This window comes from Phyllobates terribilis, unplaced genomic scaffold (genome assembly GCF_046119375.1).
Source record: "Phyllobates terribilis strain yellow unplaced genomic scaffold, ASM4611937v1 Scaffold_2__4_contigs__length_985480577, whole genome shotgun sequence".
NCBI classification, from domain to species: domain Eukaryota; kingdom Metazoa; phylum Chordata; class Amphibia; order Anura; family Dendrobatidae; genus Phyllobates; species Phyllobates terribilis.
The window spans coordinates 457,916,029-457,935,128 of record NW_027362762.1 but is presented as its reverse complement, the minus strand read 5'-3'; the positions used below and the strand labels follow the sequence as shown (position 1 = coordinate 457,935,128).

The following is a 19,100-nucleotide window of genomic DNA, read 5'->3' as shown; positions in this document are numbered from 1 at the left end:
AGAAATCCCACTTATTAAACCTGACAGGGCACACCTGTGAAGTGAAAACCATTTCCGGTGACTACCTCTTGAAGCTCATCAAGAGAATGCCAAGAGTGTGCAAAGCAATCATCAAAGCAAAAGGTGGCTACTTTGAAGAACCTAGAATATAAGACATATTTTCAGTTGTTTCACACTTTTTTGTTAAGTATATAATTCCACATGTGTTGATTCATAGTTTTGATGCCTTCAGTGTGAATGTACAATTTTCATAGTCATGAAAATACAGAAAAATCTTTAAATGAGAAGGTGTGTCCAAACTTTTGGTCTGTACTGTATATATATATATATATATATATATATATATATATATAGTACAATGCCGAAGATTTCACTTCTTACATTACATGAGCGATATCTATAGTAAATTCTACAATAGCTCAGAAACCGACAAATCCTCGCAGCGCACAGTGCTGACCGGATAGTATAGTCCTCCATACAGTATTATCGGCCCCATATAACGCTCCATATAGAATACTAGCCCCCATATAATGCTCCATACAGGATACTGGCCATCATATAATGCTCCATACAGGATACTGGCCCCTATATAACGATCCATACAAGATACTGCCCCCCTTATAACGCTCCATACAGGCTGTTTCCCCCCTTCACACATAATGCCCCATGTAGGCTGATTCTCCCTCCTCACATAATGCCCCATGCAGGCTGTCCCCCCCACATAATGTCCCATGCAGGATGTCACTCCCCCCCCATATAATGCCCCATGCAGGATGTCACCTCCCCCCATATAATGCCCAATGCAGGATGTCACTTCCCCCCCATATAATGCCCCATGCAGGATGCCACTTCCCCCCCATATAATGCCCCATGCAGGATGTCACTCCCCCTCCCATATAATGCCCCATGCAGGATGTCACTTCTCCCCCATATAATGCCCCATGCAGAATGTCACTCCCCCCCATACTATGCCCCATGCAGGATGTCACTTCCCCCCTATATAATGCCCAATGCAGGATGTCACTCCCCCCCATATAATGCCCCAAGCAGGATGTCACTTCCCCCCATATAATGCCCCATGCAGGATGTCACTCCCCCCCCATATAATGCCCAATGCAGGATGTCACTTCCCCCCCATATAATGCCCCATGCAGGATGCCACTCCTCCCCCATATAATGCCCCATGCAGGATGTCACCCCCCCCCCCCACATAATGCCCCATGCGTCCATGAATAAAGAGAAAAAAAAAATCAAATACTCACCTCACTTCTCACCTGCTGCCGCTTCTCCGGACTCCTCACCCACGCCACCGTCTTCCCGCTCTGCGATGTGACAGCTCAGGAGAGGGCACGATGGAAAGACGTCACCGCGCCCTCTGAAGTGAGACGTCAGTGCAGCAGCCTGCTGCAGAGGCATGGGGAGAGGTAAGTATTGTGCTGGCTACCGGGGCTCTAAGCAAGCGGGGGAGGGTGGCGATGGGCGCTGGCACTGCTCTCCGCCGCTCACGGGTCCCATAGCGCACATGGTTGCCCGACGGCGAGTGGGCCCCGGCACTTGCCCAGGTGTGCCAGGTGCTGTTGCCGGGCCTGTGTGAAATCCAGAAGTTTCTCTCCAGCATATTATGTGCTGAGAGGGGTTAACCAGCCATGACAGGGTTGTTTTTTTTTGTGAGTAGCTGTAAGAGATGGGCTGGACGGTTACTCAACATATCTCCACCTCAAGCGTGTGGTTCGCAAGTTAAATGTCAAGCCATTGAGTTTTTACTCTGTGTGTTTGGAGACAAGGAAGTCTCCAGTCTGGAGCTCCAGTGGGAGCTAAGTTTGTTGTATCCTGAGCGGGCAAATCTTGCAGGCATATGGACTGTGTTATAAGTTATCTTTTGTTTTGCTGTTATGCCATGTTTATTTTGTTAAATCCTGCATTGGTTTATGCCATGTTTAACCCCTCTCAAAGCTGTTTCCACGTTAATGACCAGGCCAATTTTTACAATTCTGACCACTGTCACTTTATTATTCTGAGATTGCTTTTTCGTGACATATTGTACTTCATGATAGTGATAAAATTTGTTCGATCTGATTTATTTGTGAAAAAAATGGAAATTTTGCGAAAATTTAGCATTTTTCAAACTTTGAATTTTTATGCACTTAAATCAGAGAGATATGTCATACAAAATAGTTAATAAATAACATTTCCCACATGTTTACTTTACATCAGCAAAACTTTTGAAATTTTTTTTTTATTTTGTTTTGAAGTTATAAGGGTTAAAAGTTGACCAGCGATTTCTCATTTTTCCAATAAAATTTACAAAACCATTTTTTAGGGACCACATCACATTTGAAGTGACTTTGAGGGGGGTCTCAATATGACAGAAAATACCCAAAAGTTACACCATTCTAAAAATGGCACCCATCAAGGCGCTCAAAACCACATTCAAGAAGTTTATTTATCCTTCAGGTGCTTCACAGAAATTAATGGAATTTGAAAGTAAAAAATTAACATTTAACTTTTTTTCACTAAATTTTTACTTTTAAGCCCAATTTTTTTTTATTTTCACAAGGCTAACAGGAAAAAATTGACCCCAAAAGTTGTTGTGCGATTTATCCGGAGTATGCTGATATCCCATATGTGGGGGAAAACCATTGTTTGGGCACACTGCAGGGCTCGGAATAGAAGGAGCACCCTTTGACTTTTTCAACGCAAAATTGGCTGGAATTGAGAGTGGACGCCATGTCGTGTTTGGAGAGCTCCTAATGTGCCTAAACAATAGAAATGCCTCATAAGTGACCCCAGTTTGGAAACTAGACCCCCCAAGGAATTTATCTAGATGTGTGGTGAGCACCTTGAACCCTCATGTGCTTCACAGAAAATTATAACGTTGAGTTCTGAAAATAAAAAAAAAATCAATTTTTTTCCACAAAAATTTTATTTTAGCCCCCCAAAAATATTTTCACAAGGGCGACAGGAGAAAATGGACCTCAAAATCTGTTGTGCAATTTCTCCTGAGTACGCTGATACCCCATATGTGGGACAAAACCACTGTTTTGGCGCACATCAGGGCTCGGAAGGCAAGGAGTGATGTTTTGGAATACAGACTTTGATGGAAATGTCTGCGGGCGTCATGTCGTCTTTGCAGATGTGCCTAAACAGTGGAAATGCCCCACAAGTGACCCCATTTTGGAACTGATCTGCGGTTTTCTGGTAGATGAATTTTATAATGTAGTGGCATACATGAGTTGTGTTGAGTGCATCAGGTTGGTATATGTGAGTTGTGTAGTGTATGTCAAGTTGTCATACGTGAGTTGTCTAGTGTTCGTCAGGTTGGCATACGTGAGTTGTGTAAGTCAGAAATGAATTAGTAGTCTATGGATATGTGGTACAGTGTGAAGCATTCTTTTATAGATAGGCCAGGTTTGTCGGGGCAGGTGTCGCATTGATAAGTGGTGTCCTTGCGTATCCCCCTTCTGTAACACACTCGGCACCTCTTTTGCGACCTCCCCTGGGAAATCTTGGCCTGGTACAATATGAGCACCTTCCAATCTGGGGCCTGCTCCTTCCTGACTGCGAAATATCAGGGCCTTGATCACTGCCTCCTGGAACTGAAGGTACGACATAGCAGTCTGGCCTGAACACCGTGATAGCACGAAAGTGTTGTGCATTGCCATCTGTACGATGTGCACGGCCAGCTTCTTGTACCACATCTTGGCTTTTTGCAAGTCACTGTACGACTGGAGGACTTGATCAGAGAGATTAACTCCCCCCATGTTCTTGTTGTACCCCAGTACGCAGTCTGGTTTGTGTATCTGTGTAGAGGTACCTCGTACAGTGCTGGGGGTGCTGCCATTACCATGTATGGTGGTCAAGAAAAGTACATCCCTTTTTGTCTTGTGCTTGACCACCATCATATTGTTACTACATTGGGCTCTGCTCTCACCCCTTGTAAGCAGCTGCCCAATTAGCGACTTTGAAAGTCCTCTCTGATTTTTGCAGAGAGTACCGCAGGCTGCGGTAGTTCTTGCACAGAGGGACTTGGAGAGTGGGATGCGGGTATAAAAGTTATCTATGTAGAGGTGATAGTCTTGATCCAGCAGTGGGCGCACCAAATCCCACACAATTTTCTCACTCACTCCCAGGACAGGGGCGTATTCAGGGGGTTCAATCTGGGAGTCCTTCCCTTCATAAACCCTAAACTTGTGGGTTTACCCTGAGGTACTCTCACAGTTTGTACAGCTTAATTCTGTACCTGGCTCTCATACTGGGCAAGTACTGCTGGAATTTGAGCCTCCCCTTAAAATGGATTAGGGACTCATCCACGCAGATGTCCCTTTGGGGCACGTACACCTCAGCCAACTTGTTGGAATCATCTTGGGGAGGACACCGTGCATTATCATTGTAAGGCAAAAAATTTTTGATGGCCGCAAAACTTTTACGGGTCATCGCCATTAGGAACAATATTGTGTTGTATAAAACATCAACACTCCAATATTGCCAAAGTTCTGGCTTCTTCAGTATCCCCATGTGAAGGACCAGGCCCCAAAATGTCATAATTTCTACTGCGTCTATAGCAGTCCAGTTAGAAAATGATGAAGAGCGTTTTTGTGCCGAAAATTGCTAGGCAAACAGATTTGTTTGGCCCACCATTAGGTTAACAAAATCCTCAGAGAAAAAGACTATGAAAAAGTCCATTTCTGTGAGGTCGGTGGTGTCAAATTTGATTCCTGATTGCGCTGCAAAATCAGGAATCAGTGGCTCATAATCTTCGTGGGGGTGAGGTCCATATGGGGTCAGTAACGGTGGGCGCTGTTTTTTTTTCTGTCCTGGGGCAGCTGCTTGGCGCTTCAGCATCACTTGAGGAACAGGAGGAGGAAAAATAAAGGAAGGTGGGATCCTCTCCATCACTGTCGGAGGCAAGGAAAGCCTGCTGAATACATGGTTTGGGACGAGCGAGCGTACTTTTTTTTTTTTTTTTATACGTATGTTGTGTTTGTGTGAGTACCACATTTTATTCAGTTGTGTGTGTGTGTGTGAATGCTTGGTGTAAACTTTTTTTACGGCGCGGCCCCCCCCCCCACACACACACACATACACATACACACACACATACACACACCTGATGTATCACGTGACATGTCACATGATCCCCTGTGATAGATCATGTGAATTAATTATAATAATTTTTTTAGGCTTGGTAGAAGGTCTACTATGTTCCCCAATGATAATCCGCATGTGCTGTGCACATGTTGTGGAAATTTCCGCTGCGGATTATCATTGCGGAAAAATCCGCAGCACTACCAATTATTTTGCGGAAGTGTGGCGCTTTCGCCGCCATTGACTTGCATTGGAACACATGGAATCCGCATCACTGCACCTGTACATGCAGAATCCATGCGTTTCAATGTGCGGATGGTACCCGGGTTTGGAGAAGAGGAGACTCTCCTCCGGACCCGGGTACCATAGAACCTATAAAAAAAAGAATAAAATAAAAAATAAATATTATACTTACCTTCTGATTTATCCGATGCGTCCTGGCTTGCCGGCAGCTCGCGATGGTCTGAAAAGGACCTGCCGTTACGTCATTTAGTCATGTGACGGGTCAAGCGACCACTGACGTCGGCAGGCCATCAGAAGGTAATTATATATTTATTTTGTACCATTTTTTTACGGTCACGCTATATAAATCCATGCCGGTTGCATGGATTTATATAGTGTGACCAAGTTGTCAAGCACTTTCCAAGTGATGCTAAAATCGCTTGGAAAGCGCTTGTCAACCCACATGCGGAAATGCATGTGAAGAACGCTTCACTTCCGCATATCCCTGGCAGGAAAAACACATGTACAATCCGCATGTACAATCCACATGTACAATCCACATGTACAATCCACATGCGTTTTTTCTGCCAGGGAGATGCAGAAATGCTCAAAAAAAATCCGGAGCATTTCTGCATCGTGGGCACATAGCCTTACATTAATTGTATGACTCAATATTGAGCACACGTAGCCATCTATACACAGCAGGAGGCCGCACGTAGCCATCTATACACAGCGGGAGGCCTGCTCGGCGCCATCTACTGTATACACAGCGGGAGGCCGCACGGCGCCATCTATACACAGCGGGAGGCCGCACGTAGCCATCTATACACAGCGGGAGGCCGCACGGCGCCATCTATACACAGCGGGAGGCCGCACGGTGCCATCTATACACAGCGGGAGGCCGCACGGCGCCGTCTACAGTATACACAGCAGGAGGCCGCACGATGCCATCTATACACAGTGGGAGGCTGCAAGGCGCCATCTGTACACAGCGGGAGGCCGCACGGCGCCCCCCCCAGAGACAGCAGGAGGCCGCACAGCGCCATCTATACTCAGCAGGAGGCCGCACGCACACAAACATATACAGACATATACAGTACAGACCAAAAGTTTGGACACACCTTCTCATTTAAAGATTTTTCTGTATTTTCATGACTATAAAAATTGTACATTCACACTGAAGGCATCAAAACTATGAATTAACAGCTTTGATGACTGCTTTGCACACTCTTGGCATTCTCTTGATGAGCTTCAAGTGGTAGTCACTGGCAATGGTTTTCACTTCACAGGTGTGCCCTGTCAGGTTTAATAAGTGGGATTTCTTGCCTTATAAATGGGGTTGTGACCATCAGTTGTGTTGTGCAGAAGTCTGTTGGATACACAGCTGATAGTACTACTGAATAGACTGTTAGAATTTGTATTATGGCAAGAAAAAGCAGCTAAGTAAAGAAAAACGAGTGGCCATCATTACTTTAAGAAATGAAGGTCAGTCAGTCCGAAAAATTGGGCAAACTTTGAAAGTGTCCCCAAGTGCAGTTGCAAAAACCATCAAGCGCTACAAAGAAACTGGCTCAGATGAGGACTGCCCCAGGAAAGGAAGACCAAGAGTCATCTCTGCTTCTGAGGATAAATTTTTCAAATAAAGCTATTTTCTATTTTTCTACTATATTGGCTATATATTCGTGGTTTCCCTTGCTTAGGCACCTCGTTCTATATGTTTTTTCCACGAATGGCCCGTGATATATGGTTCTATGAGTTGGTTGCAATATGGAAATTATATAGTTATTTATGATACTTTTGCAAAGCAACCATATACTCGGTTCTAATCTTCCCTTTGATACCACAGCATCTTGCAGCGGCATGCTATTCCATCCGGTTTGCTTTTAGTTGGACCATCATTTATTTTTCAACAGGACAATGACCCCAAACACACCTTCAGGCTTTGTAAGGGCTATTTGACCAAGAGGGGGAGTGATGGGGTGCTACGCCAGATGACCTGGCCTCCACAGTCACCAGACCTGAACCCAATTGAGATGGTTTGGGGAGAGCTGGACCGCAGAGTGAAGGCAAAAGGGCCAACAAGTGCTAAGCATCTCTGGGAACTCCTTCAAAATTGTTGGAAGACTATTTCCAGTGACTACCTCTTGAAGCTCATCAAGAGAATGCCAAGAGTGTGCAAAGCAGTCATCAAAGTAAAAGGTGGCTACTTTGAAGAACCTAGAATATAAGACATATTTTCAGTTGTTTCACACTTTTTTGTTAAGTATATAATTCCACATGTGGTAATTCATAGTTTTGATGCCTTCAGTGTGAATGTACAATTTTCATAGTCATGAAAATAGAGAAAAAAAATTAAATGAGAAGGTGTGTCCAAACTTTTGGTCTGTACTGTACATGCACGCAAAAACACATTTGAAACACAAAAATACATATAAACAGACATCACACAATGATATCTGCCTGCACACACACACATACACATACATACACCCACACTCACCATTCCCCGGCTCGGCTCCAGTCCTCCTGCTCCTGCTCCTCTCCGGTGGTAAGTAGCAGTGCAGGCCGGGTGCACACTGCGTCACGTCACAGCTAGGAGACAAGGCCGCACACAGGATCGTGTCTCCTAGCAGTGACGCGGCCTGGCCAGCACAGGGAAGTTAACTGCTGCAGTGCTGGCCCGGCCAAAAAAAAAGCAGCGGCCGTGCGCCGCAGCTGGGGGAATGGTCCGGGGGCACCCCCCCGCCACTGTCTGTCGGTATGTGCCGCGACGCCGAGCATATAATGAGGACAATCTGGCCATAGACACCCTGGAGCCCCGGGCCCCCTGGAGGTTCGGGGCCCCCTGGAGGTTCGGGGCCCCGGGCGATAGCCCAGATCATCCTCATTATAATCCGCCTATGACCGGAGGTAGATAACTGATGTGCGTTAGTGATCAGCACTCGACGGCTGTAGGACGGTTGCATGGATGATTATTTTTTTCCGCACTGACACAAATTCAATTCAGTAAAAAATACCGTAGTAAATGACGATTACGGCAGCATATTTTTACTATTTACCAACTCAATTCAATAAAAAATACTGTAGTAGACAATTACTACAGTACATTTTTTTACTGTCCCCAATCTAATCCTATGATCTATCTAAATTATTTTTTAGATTTTTTTTTTCACAAAAAAACAAACAAAAAACAACCGGAGGCCGGTCAGCGATGTTCATCACCGACCAGCGCTCGACGGCTGTAGGACGCATGCACAGATGTAGTGCTAAAAGGGGATAAAAAGTCCTTGCCAAAAACTAGCACGGGTGCTAATCAGTGGTGTACGTCTGATCAGTGGCTCAGCGGCTGCAGGATGCACACACGAAGTGGTGCAAGGGGTGGGGGAGAAAAAATTGTAAAAAAAAGTTGTGGAAAAAAGCAAGCACTTGTGCGGATCAGTGACTTGCGTCACTGATCAACGCTCGGCGGCTGCTGGATGTATGCACGGGAGGTGGTGCAAAGGAGGGGGGAGAAAAATTGACAGGGACAAAAAAAAGTCCTAGGAAACAGCGAGCATGGACGTTGATCTGTGATTTGAGGGCTCAGAAACTTCAGGCAGATGATTGTTGTGATAGTTATCCATCATTTGCCTCTAAGTGCATGGAGCTGAGCTCTGCCTACAGTTCTTAACCTGTTAAATGCAGCTTTCAATCTGTGGCAGCATGCCATTCTCTCACGACACGATTGAGGGGCACCAATGAGTTGCCGTGACAGCCAGGGGTCTGCTGAAGCACCCTGTGCCTGTCATGATTGTATTCCTGTGTAATCCAGCCTGTGGCTGGTGTTCATAGGAAATCGTAATTTTTGCTATATACTGCAATACTGATTTATTGCTGTGTATAGCACAAGTGAGCGGATGATCGCTGGTTCAAGTTCCTTAAGGGGACTAAGATATAATAAATAAAAAAAAAAAAAAAAGTAGAAAAGTTCAAATCACCCACCTTTTCCCCCCATTAAAAATTAAATATATATATTTTTTAAAAAATACACGTATTCCTGCTCTGAATTCTCAAATGAATGTGTTGCATGGATTTATGTCTTTTTATATCAAGTAAGGAGTGTGCTCCTCAAACCATTTGGGAGCAAAACAACCCTGAACCAAACGTTAATCAGGGGACAATAAAACTTTTAGCTATGAACTGCTGCAATATTTATTGCCACAACTGTTTTTCTCTGTCCCATATTGAAAGTTCTGCTTCACTTCACTTGTCTCATTACTGCACTATTGAATGTCATGTTGTGTATTAATATGATACTCTTCAGATTTTGTGTTATACTATGCCTGATGAAGAGACCGGAGTAATATGGAAAGCTTGCTATTACCATCTTTTCAGATAGCCATTAAAAGGTATCAACCACGGAGAACTCTCAAATTTTAATATTTTAGTTTTATTAATTTGGCATATTTTTCCTCCATTTCTGGAGGGCGGGCCTGAGTGGCAAACTGTCAATCAAAAACTAGGAGGGAATATAATGCACTGTAGTACATAAGTAGTACAGTGTATTATCAATGTCATCAGAGGATTGCAGGTCCAAGTCACCTTAGGAGACTAGTAAAAAGAAAAAAGATTTTGAATCAGTTTTATTAATAAAATATGAATTATATTTACTCACCTCCCCTCCCCCCCGAGATCTCACGCAGAGACATCACTTATTTGGTAGCAGTGCGTTTGTAACAACCTATACTATAAAACTATAAATTTTCATCCCATGTGGTGAATGCTATAAAACAAATTATGAAAAACTATGCCATAATTGCCATTTTTGTTAATCTTGATGCAAAAGATTAAAGTGATCAAAAAGTTATATCTATTCCAAAATGCCAATAAAAACTACAATCTGTACTAAAATTCTATAAACAAAAAAAAATGAAAAAGGGCTCTTACAATATGGTGGCCAAAAAAAGTGATATTTTTTTAAAAAGTGATTTTTCTTGTGAAAAAGTAGTAAAACAAAAAAAGTAGAAGTAGTAAAACAAAAAAAGTTATAAGCTGGGTGTCAATGCAACCTGCAGACTAATTTTAACACAAAAATTACATTGCACAGTGAACTCTGTAAAAAGAACAGCTTGTTCTGCAAAAAAACAAGCCCTCATACAGCTCTATCTATGGAAAAATAAAAAAATGTGGGTAACAGAATATGGTGACTAAGAAAAAAATAATTATTTATTTTATAAAGTAATTTCTTGTGCAAAAGTAGCAAAACATAAAAAAAACCTATATAAATTTGGTATTGCCGTGATCGTATCGAACAGCAGAATGAAGATAACAAAATAAAATTAGAATTGCTTTTTTTTTTCCTTCCAAAGTGTTAACAAAAAGTTATAAAAAAGTCACATGTACCTCAAATTGCCACCAATGGAAACTACAATAAAAACTAATAAACTAATAAAAAAAAGAAATAAAACTATATCATTTTGGTATATACATATTTGTACTGATCCACAAAATAAAGGAAAACACTTTATTTATGCAATACGGCAAATAGTGTAAAATTTATAACGCAAAAAAAGTGGCAGAACTGTTTTGTTTATATTCCTTCCCATAAAGAGTTCATAAAAATGTGTAAATAGGTGCTGTGAACCCCAAAATGATGCCACTGAGAAATACAACTCATCCTGAAAAAATACAAGCCCTTATATGACTATATTGCAAAAAAAATAAAAAAAGTTATAGCTCCTAATACGCAAATATAGAAAAATAAAGTCCTGGGTTCAAATCCCACCATGGACAACATCTACAAGGAGTTTGCATGTTATCCCCATGTTTGTGTGGGTTTCCTCCAGGATCTCCGGTTTCCTCCCACACTCCACAGACATACTGATAGGGAATGTAGATTGTGAGCCCCAATGGAGACAGCGATGATAATGTCTGAAGCGCTGTGAAATTAATAGCGATATATAAGTGAGTAAAATAAATAATGAAAAAAATACAAAAACAAAACAGGTCTGACACAAAGACAAAAGGGGCTGTGACACCAAAGGGTCAATCTGGAATCTGTTTTTATTTTAGGGTCAGCATTTATTTAAGGGTATTTTAGGCAGCCCCATAAACATTAGATAGGTGTTGGCTGTACAATTGTTCAGTGGACAGCCATCTCCTCCAACTTTCAATTACAGGAGAGGTTTTCAGTTGTCCTTGTTGTTACTGCCTCACCTACTGTATATATGTCCGTAATTTACAACACCAAGTATTTGCTGGTGCTAAATACAATGTGCAGCCCCTCATAGGTGTTTCTTCTGTCCAAAAGTGGAATATTAATTATTGAGGGATAGTGTGAACCTGAATTTATTTAGAAGTCTGTATTTATTATGGGGTAAGCCCTGAAATCTGTTTCTAATGGGATTTGGTCTGGTCTCGGACTGTAAGTTTGGGTGTAGCCGGGTACGTAGATTTTTGTTTTGTGTAGTCTATTTAGTCCAGACTTTGCTCGTGTAGACTTGCATCTAGTTTACCATAGTATCATTATCAGAGTTCTATGAGACATGGTCACGTACAGCTGCACAGGAGGAAATGATATAAGCATAGAAAAATCATTTTTGCCCAGGTTGCATAGATAACCTTCTGCAAAAGATGATTATAGCCGGAAGCAAATATCATGCATTACATTATGACCATACTCTAATGACAGGTTTATGTTGATGTTTTGGAGGATAGCAATAGTATGAGTGTTGCATTTATGAACTTATAACATATAAGCTGGATGAAGGGAAGAGATGGGGAAAAGGGAAGTGATAAATTAAAGGCATATGACGTATAGATTTGCATAGACAATCAACCCTTTATTCTATGAAATATGCTTACCATAACGTTCAATGCAATCAGACTTTTTCAGACCCCTTTATATTTTTCATTTTATGTTACAGTATTATTTTAAAATGGGTATTTTCTTGCGCCATTCTGTACACAATACAGCATAATGAAAATGTAAAATCAGTTTTGGTAAAATTTGCACAAATCTGTTAATCTCTTATTTTCGAGACACCTTTAACGCCTTCACCGCTTGATGTATATTTACGTCATGTGTCGTGTCCCCAAGTTTGATGCGGGCTCTGGCACTGAGGCCGCATTTTTCCCTGCACATGACATGCACCCAAAATGGCAGCGCAGGGCGCAAAAAATAGGCCATCACCAGCTCCAGATGCTGAAAGATTAAAAGCTATGCGTCTTGGAAAATGGCGACAAACGCCCAAAAAAATTTTCCATACAAATTTCAGATTTTTTTTCAACACAAATAAAAAATAAACTATAAATGTTTGGTATCTACGTACGCATACTGACCTTGAGAATCATACTGCCAGGTTAGTTTTACCATATACACTGCTCAAAAAAATAAAGGGAACACTCAAATAACACATCCCAGATGACGTTGGTGGATGGAGCGAGACATGATGTCCCAGATGTGCTCAATCGGATTCAGGTCTGGGGAACGGGCGGGCCAGTCCATAGCTTCAATGCCTTCATCTTGCAGGAACTGCTGACACACTCCAGCCACATGAGATCTGGCATTGTCCTGCATTAGGAGGAACCCAGGGCCAACCACACCAGCATATGGTCTCAGAAGGGGTCTGAGGATCTCATCTCGGTACCTAATGGCAGTCAGGCTACCTCTGGCGAGCGCATGGAGGGCTGTGTGGCCCTCCAAAGAAATGCCACCCCACACCATTACCGACCCACTGCCAAACCGGTCATGCTGAAGGATGTTGCAGGCAGCAGATCGCTCTCCACGGCGTCTCCAGACTCTGTCATGTCTGTCACATGTGCTCAGTGTGAACCTGCTTTCATCTGTGAAGAGCACAGGGCGCCAGTGGCGACTTTGCCAATCCTGGTGTTCTGTGGCAAATGCCAAGCGTCCTGCACGGTGTTGGGCTGTGTGCACAACCCCTATCTGTGGACGTCGGGTCCTCATACCACCCTCATGGAGTCGGTTTCTAACCGTTTGTGCAGACACATGCACATTTGTGGCCTGCTGGAGGTCATTTTGCAGGGCTCTGGCAGTGCTCCTCCTGTTCCTCCTTGCACAAAGTCCTGCTGCTGGGTTGTTGCCCTCCTACGGCCCCCTCCACATCTCCTGGTGTACTGGCCTGTCTCCTGGTAGCGCCTCCAGCCTCTGGACACTACGCTGACAGACACCGCAAACCTTCTTGCCATAGCTCGCATTGATGTGCCATCCTGGATGAGCTGCACTACCTGAGCAACTTCTGTGGGTTGTAGAGTCCGTCTCAGGCTACCACGAGTGTGAAAGCACAACCAACATTCAAAAGTGATCAAAACATCAGCCAGAAAGCATTGGTACCGAGATGTGGTCTGTGGTCCCCACCTGCTGAACCACTCCTTTATTGAGGGTGTCTTGATAATTGCCAATAATTTCCATCTATTGTCTATTCCATTGGCACAACAGCATGTGAAATTGATTGTCGATCAGTGTTGCTTCCTAAGTGGACAGTTTGATTTCACAAAAGTTTGATCTACTTGGAGCTATATTCTGTTAAGTGTTCCCTTTATTTTTTTGAGCAGTATTGTTAACATGGTAAATAAACAATTGGGGATTTGCACTGTTTTTTGCAATTTCACCCCACTTGTTTTTTTTTTTTCCTGTTTTCCAGTATTCTATATCGTAAAATGAATGGCGTCATTCAAAAGTACAACACGTCCTGCAAGAAACAAGCCCTCACACGGCTATACTGACACAAATATGAAAAAAGTTATGGCTCTTGGAAGGAGAGAATAAAACGAAAAGTAAAAAAAAAAAAAAAAAAAAAAAGGGCCATGGCGTGAAGGGGTTAAAGTGATTACTGTCAAGTTTTCTTGGATATGCTACAAATTTGTCACACCTTATTGTTTTTTTTTTTCTTATCTTTGCAAGTCTTCTTGTATTCTAACAGGTTGAATGTGGCGTATTGGTACACAGCGCTTTTCTCAAGACCGTGTGATTGGTGAAGCTCAGCCACTCAGACATCTACAGTTGTTCATCAAGGAACTTTCTGTACTATGCTACTTTCACCTTTCTCTTGACAGGTTGTAGTCCGATACTGGCGTGTTCGCTCAACTCTTGTTCTTCAACTTTCCTAATCAATGCCCTTCACCCTCAATTACTCATTTTGTACCAAACTTTTTGGGACTTTTAATGCTGCAGCACTTTCTGTCACCATCTTCTGACAGTTCCTAATATACACACAGGTCTGCATTGACAAAATCTCCATATCATATCAATTTACCGCAGTAGTCTTCAATCACGCTGTGGAAACATCTCAAGGTGCATCTTGTTTTTAACAATCAACTTTATCTCAAATTTAATGGGAACGTATCATCAGAAATGCCTATTGTGAACGGTTGATCCTGTGTTATCAGCTGTGTATAGAGGTGTTACCATTGTAATCCTATGGCCACGGCCCCACTATCAGTATTAGGTCAGTATTCGGTCAGTATTTTTTCTCAGGAGTGGGAGCCAAAACCAGGTGAGGAACAATCAGAGAAAAGGTATAATAGAAACAAGTCACCAATTCTGTATTTATCACCCACTCCTGATTTTGGCTCCCACTCCTGAGAAAAAATACTGACCGAATACTGACCAAATACTGATAGTAGGGCCGTGGCCTTCCTCTGATAATATGGAGCCTTGCTGAAAACTCTTCCTGAAAGAACAGGAAATATGAGTCTCAAAAAGCCCCAGTTGCCACTGTGAAAATTGTAAGATTATTAAAAAAAAAGTGTAAAGATCGTGAAATGAAAAAAGTGCCATTTAAAAAAAAAAAACCATATGTAACAAAAACCTGATGTAAACAATGGGTCATTTTATGATAAAAACTTCCCTAACTTGAATGCATGTTTTTTTTCATATTACGATTAGAATTAAAAATAAAGTTAGTAATCTTGCAATTTTCATACTGGACACTGGGGTGACTAGACTCATACTTACCGAAACAGTTATCTGCTGAGGATACAGGTGTTACCTGTCATTACAATGCTGCCTGGGAGAAGGAAACTGCTGTTACCACAAGCTCCCGCAATTGCAGTAGGTGATTTCACCACTTCCCCCCTCTCTTTATAAAGACCTTTGCACATGCTCATTAAATGCTTAAATACAAAAGTAAGGCAAGTTTATTGCTGCTAATGTACATGTGAACTTCCTGAAGGAGGAAGTTAAGAGTCTAAAATAATCCTAGCGGCTCATGTGAAAACGGCAAGATTTATGTTAGAGAAAAAAAAAAAAACACATTGCAAAAATTGAAAACAAAAAAAAACCCAGTTAAAAAGCATGATTTAAACACACACATTCTCTTTAAGAATCATAGCAGAGAGTCTGAAATCTGTGTTAGTGTTGTACAATCTACATCCATGTCTTTATCCGTTTTGTTCACGGATATAACACGTACCTATTATAATCTATAGTACTATTCACACGTCCGTGTCTTTTCCCAGACCGTGAGCCTGTGCAAAACTCATGGATACATGTTTGTTTCTTTCCGGTATCGCAGATGAAAAGGGCCAATACAAGTCTATTGGTTCCCGAATGTGGTTTTCACGTGTGTATTTAAACATGGACATGTGAATGAGGCCTTAGGCTGATTTCACAGATCCAGCATGCTTGGTCAGGCCATAGTCTCCGGACACTTTTGAGACTGTCAAGCATGGGTCAAGAAACCCGCTGCCGGTTTAGACATCATAGTTTGCACAAAGACCATCAATCATGGAGAGCCAATGGGTTGCTATGACAGTCGGGGGCCAACAGAAAGCCCCATAGCCCGTTATATGATTTCTCCTTTGACATCTAGCCTGTGGCTGGGCATCATAGGAGGCTGCCATTTTTACTATTTACAACAATACTGCTGGTATTGTTGTATAGAGATGATCAAATGATTTCAGGTTCATGTCTCCTAAGGCAGTGTTCCTCAACTCCAGTGCTCAATGCTCACCAACTGATCATGTTTTCAGGATGTCCTCAGTGTTTTCGTTTTTTGGGTATTTCCTCTTACAAAAAAACTCATCCCACAGAAAATGGGCCCTCATACTGCGATATCGGAGAAGGAAAAAAAAAAAAAAAAAAAAGTTATAGCTATTTGAAAATGGAGAGGGAAAAAGCAGATGCTAGATCGAGCTGCTTGACATGCAACACTCAGTCACACGGTCATCACTGAGCAGGCATGTGCTGGGTTCAGTAAGGTGAAAGGCAAGTGCAGGATCCAGAAGGGAATAACTATGGGTAAGGGATAGGGGAAATAACAGAAGGGACATCATGTCTTAGCACCCTAAAAAATAAGCCTGTTTTGTTGAAACTGTGGTTGTTGATTTAGGGATAAATTACCATACTACAGAAAAAAAAAAGTGTCTAGCCGTGTCAGTTTTAAACCCATCAACAGTTTCTAAATCCCAAAGAAACATTTTCTATAATTTTTAAAGGTGAGAAAAACATATTTTGACATTACTTTCAACTTTGCCGCAAACAGTGACCCCATGTTTGGATGCACACATCTTTATGTTATTCTGCTGTACTTTTAACAAAATCATCCCCACTCCTTTTTGAGAATTGATTTTTTTTGTGTTCAATTAATTACATTTAAGTCTGTAAAATAAAAAATGTTGCTTTTTTTTGTTTTCTTTTTTCCTCACATATTCTCTCAAGGTAATTAAATGGCTCCACTCATACTATCCCAGTATATACAGCAAAGCTGACAAGGAACCTACATGAACAGAAAGTATCAGCATATTAATTCCCCTTATGACCAGTGTGAAAAGTGAAAGATTTTTTTAAATGTTTGTGTAATTTAAAATTAAGTAATCTCCTTGTGATAAATTAAGTACTCCTCCTACTCTCTGCTAAGAGGGCTATTCAGTCAGTCACTTAGCTGTAATCCATCAGCAGCAAAAATATTTTACCCAAAGCTATTTAAGCCCATGGAGGTCTGACTCCAAACGTAAAATTGATGCAACATTTCCTGGAAATAATACATTCAGAAGAGGTACAGGGTTGCGTAACGTACTTTATTTACTATAAAATAAAGGAGCATTTTGTTGGATTTCTATGCAGTAAGTGTAAAGAGTAACTCATCCAACCATTTCAGTCTTAACCTCTAAATGAAAGTCTGGTGGAAGTTTCAGTTGGAAAAAAAAAAAAGACCATAAAGCAGATGTGAAATTTCTTTGAGAGATTTCCCCTAAAATGTTGCCCTCCTCCACCTTTCTGCTGTAATAAATAGGAAATATATATTGCACAACGACTGTATAGCAGGATGAAGGGATAAGAAAGGCTAATATAACAAGGGCCTGTACACTTTAGAATATGGTCCCCACAGCAAAATGCTGAACCCAAACATATTACTGCATTATAGGGGTTGTCTACTGCTGGACAACCCTTGCTTTATCACTTCAGAGCTCTATTTAGAAATAATAGATATGCACCCACCACAGTTGCTGCGACGTCGGTGTCGCATAACCGCTGCAGCCAATCAGCAGCTACTGATCAGCTTCAGCTCAACAATATTCCATCAGAGCTGATGTTCTCACTGATGATTACATGATGTAACAACGTCAAGTGACCCGTAAGGAATAGTGGTGCTGACATAGCAAAAACTGTGGGAGGTGAGCATCTCTTCTTTTCGTTTTAATTGGGTCCCTATAATGATTAAAACAAGGACACCCACATTATCCACACAGAAATGATCATTTAGCAGTGTATAGCAGTCTTCCGATCCATTTGGCAACATTTAAAATCGACAGATTATGTTTTTATTGTTTCTAGGTTTGAATGAAACGATTTGAGTCGATATTTGTCTGAAATGTTACTATATAGGGAAAGCCTCAAATTAGGTGCCATAGAAGGTGTAACGTTCGGCAGGTTAGGAAACCTAATCTTATATGAACCACGCATTCTGTACGGTGAATTCTGCTTTATGCTTTGCATAAGCAATTTATTCACTTAAATCAATTTGCCCCAAAATGAGCAAATTAAGGTGTTTTTTTTTTTTTATTTTACCACATTGATCAGTTCATTTTATTCCAATGTCATGTTCCCAAATCAGAATGCAAATCTATTCAGGCATTTTACAACACAAAAAAGCAACTACTAAGCAGTCCTGCCAAGGAACATCACATCCACATGCATTGCCTCCAGATAGCAAGAAATGTCAACAGGATTGAGACATTGCCTTTTAATCAAACGTAAAGGCAAGGTCCTGCAGAGAAAGGGCAAACTTAAGACAAAATATTCAACTATGCCTTAAAACCCTGCTATGCCGATGCCTACAAATGCATTTCATCTCTCCTGTGTAAATGATGTGTCACCCAGTACAGATTAGAGGAGCATGATGGATGTCTGGCAGATGGAGTTGGAGGAGGAAGCTTTCAGCTCTTCATGTAGTGTCCAGGTGAAGAAGCAGAGATCTCTTTTCTATTAGTTATTCCCAGTTTTCCCAGTCTTCATCCTCAAGCTGAAAATATGGACAAGAGAGTTAACTACTTTGATATAGAATAATCAATCCAGCATGAAATGGAGTATCCCTCCATGAGCACGCTATATAAAATTGAGGCAATAACTATGCCTTTATTAGTCCTAGTGATCACATAAAAAAAACCCTCTAATCTCACTTTTTTTTATTATTTTTATTTTTTTTAATTATGGTAAAGGGATATAGAAAATATATCAAAATTAGTGTAACAAAGGTGAACACGGCCTATTTTACGGCCGAGTTACGTAGTTATTCGAGAAATTACCAAAATTAAATGTCCATGTTTGAAAAGATTTTATTAAATACTCA

At 41.6% G+C, this 19,100-nt stretch overlaps 1 protein-coding gene across 1 annotated transcript in view; it reads right to left on the bottom strand.

Moving 5' to 3' along the window:
• Positions 1 to 17,307: 17,307 nt before the first annotated feature.
• BSDC1 (BSD domain containing 1) overlaps positions 17,308 to 19,100 on the bottom strand; it is a 59,881-nt gene continuing 58,088 nt past the window's right edge. Inside the window, exon 11 of the mRNA XM_073665683.1 lies at positions 17,308 to 18,773. Within this exon, the coding sequence (XP_073521784.1) occupies positions 18,741 to 18,773 (33 nt within the window). The 3' untranslated portion in view covers positions 17,308 to 18,740. The remainder of the gene's footprint in view (positions 18,774 to 19,100) is intronic.